General features: G+C 50.0%; 1 protein-coding gene across 1 annotated transcript; it reads left to right on the top strand.

The window, feature by feature from the left end:
* The first annotated feature begins 878 nt into the window (after window positions 1-878).
* On the top strand, window positions 879-1,618 carry LOC123177081 (DEAD-box ATP-dependent RNA helicase 15-like). The gene is made up of 3 exons (XM_044591030.1): window positions 879-1,022; window positions 1,182-1,289; window positions 1,376-1,618. The coding sequence occupies exons 1-3, from the start codon at window positions 1,000-1,002 to the stop codon at window positions 1,506-1,508; spliced, it is 264 nt and encodes an 87-aa protein (XP_044446965.1). The 5' UTR covers window positions 879-999; the 3' UTR covers window positions 1,509-1,618.
* Window positions 1,619-2,022: the final 404 nt, after the last annotated feature.

The following is a 2,022-nucleotide window of genomic DNA, read 5'->3' as shown; positions in this document are numbered from 1 at the left end:
CCGTGAAACCAGCCACCATTGCCATTCTCTTTACAGTTTAGATCCAACATGCCACTGTTGTTCCACCACCGCCGAATGACGGAGCCACACTGCTGGCGGCCGGCGCGGGTTTCCCCTACTCACAATGTTTGTCCAGGGCATTTGCCTGTCGGTTGCAGCCAAACTCCTCAATGCAAACACAATCATGCTGCTCATCCTAGCCGGTCGAGGCCAGATTCTTTACATCGGGCAAGTCCTCTGCACGCCACCGGAATGAGTTCTCCTTCTCTCGGCGCCAGAGCAGTCGATAAAAATCAATCTACTTAGGCAAAACTAACAGGAATGGAGTTGACCGGTTGGCTCTGTCCGTCTTTTCATGTCACCGCCGTCTTTCCTCGGCGCCTTATTTTTTACGGGAAGGGGCATGCTTTATACACCAAATAATGGTTACATCATTGGCCAAAATTTTCATAAGAAAATAAGGGGGTGCATCCGCCCAAACATATGGGGTATTCGCACGTCCCTATCTTGCCAGCTCATGAGCTCTACTATATCCGTGTCTCTAAAACAATGCTCAATTGTAACCTTCCAAAATTCAAGCAAACTACTACGACAATCATCTACCGCCGGTGCTGGTACCATGGTTGGCACGATGACATTTTCGTCAGGAACGAGCACACCAAGCTTGGAATCGAGATTTGACAACAGGCAAAGACTCATATCGGTGGGTGTATGCGCGTATGTATGAGTACTTGCATCCGTATTTGTGTTAAGAAAAAGGAAAGGAGGGATTTATTGCGCCAAGATTCGCATTGCCACTTGTCGCTACGATTTTTTTTCCTTCTTAGCCCAAACCGGATTAACCCACGTCGTCAAAGAAAACCTCTGAAACCCTAAATTCTCTGTCCCGATTCCTTCCAGCGCCGCTCCCATCCCTCTCTCTGCTCCCCCACGATCCACCCCTCTCCATTCCCAATTAAACGATCCCCTCCTCGTCGAGCCTGGATCTGGCCGTACCCTATGGAGCGACACAATTCATTCAGGTGAGCCTCGATATGGGCGGATCACGCCGCCCTGCCGCTTCTTTCTTTGCAGCCCGCCCCCGCATCTTTTCTATCTCCGCGAGAAGACATCTGACTGCCTGCGTGCGATTTCTAGAGTTTCTCACTCGAATTGACACCAGCTTCTTCCTTGGTTGCCAGGATGGGAGAGGCCAAGGAGAACGACGTGTACAAGCAGGAGCTGCTCGACGACGACAAGGCTGTTGACGCCGCCGCCAAGCCGGCCGCCGGGCACGCAGCCGCCAGGAAGTAATTATTCGTTCAACTTCCTTGTTTTTCTTCATCTTCCCTTCACTTTGCTTGTTCTCATTCTGACGGACGGCCTATGCGCGCAGGGGCAACGTCGGCAGCCACAGCTCCGGCTTCACAGACTTCTTTCTCAAGCCCGAGCTGCTCCGGGCCATCCAGGACTGTGGCCTTGAGACCAGGACTAACGCTTGGAGCAGCGTCCCCCCGAAGGCAAGTTAGTTCGATTGGTTAGCATGTAGTACAACGCTTAGCTATCCCCCTTGGCACCCATTAATCGCCACGTATTAGCTTTCAGTGGTTTCAAAAGCATACGAACTAGACCGCTAGGAATAACTAGTAATCCCATATATGTGATCTCTTATATTTCTTTACAGCGGGAGTAAAAGGCAACCATTAATTCCACAGCGTCTAACATGCTCCAACTAGAGCTACCCTCATAAGGCACTGTATGTGCTGGTTAATCTGTTGCGAAATTCACTAGAGCATGTTTGAAACCTATCAATGTATGCTAGCAGAGATGCTGATCACGTTCATAATTCCCTTCAAATATTTCAGTTCCTTTTTGATGGACAGGCTACACCCGCAAGGCCGCTTGACTATGAGGAGGGCGATAACCAGGCCGTCGACGCTGCCGCCAAGCCTACCTCTCGCCATGTAGCACAAGAAGTTATTATACATTTCAATATTTTTTTCCTTCTCCCATCCAATTGTTTGGTCCCTTTCTAACGGACGA

The sequence above is a fragment of the Triticum aestivum genome, unplaced genomic scaffold (assembly GCF_018294505.1).
Source record: "Triticum aestivum cultivar Chinese Spring unplaced genomic scaffold, IWGSC CS RefSeq v2.1 scaffold233733, whole genome shotgun sequence".
In the NCBI taxonomy this organism is placed as follows: Eukaryota; Viridiplantae; Streptophyta; class Magnoliopsida; order Poales; family Poaceae; genus Triticum; species Triticum aestivum.
The sequence above is the reverse complement of the archived record's forward strand: the minus strand, read 5'-3'. Positions and strand labels throughout refer to the sequence as shown.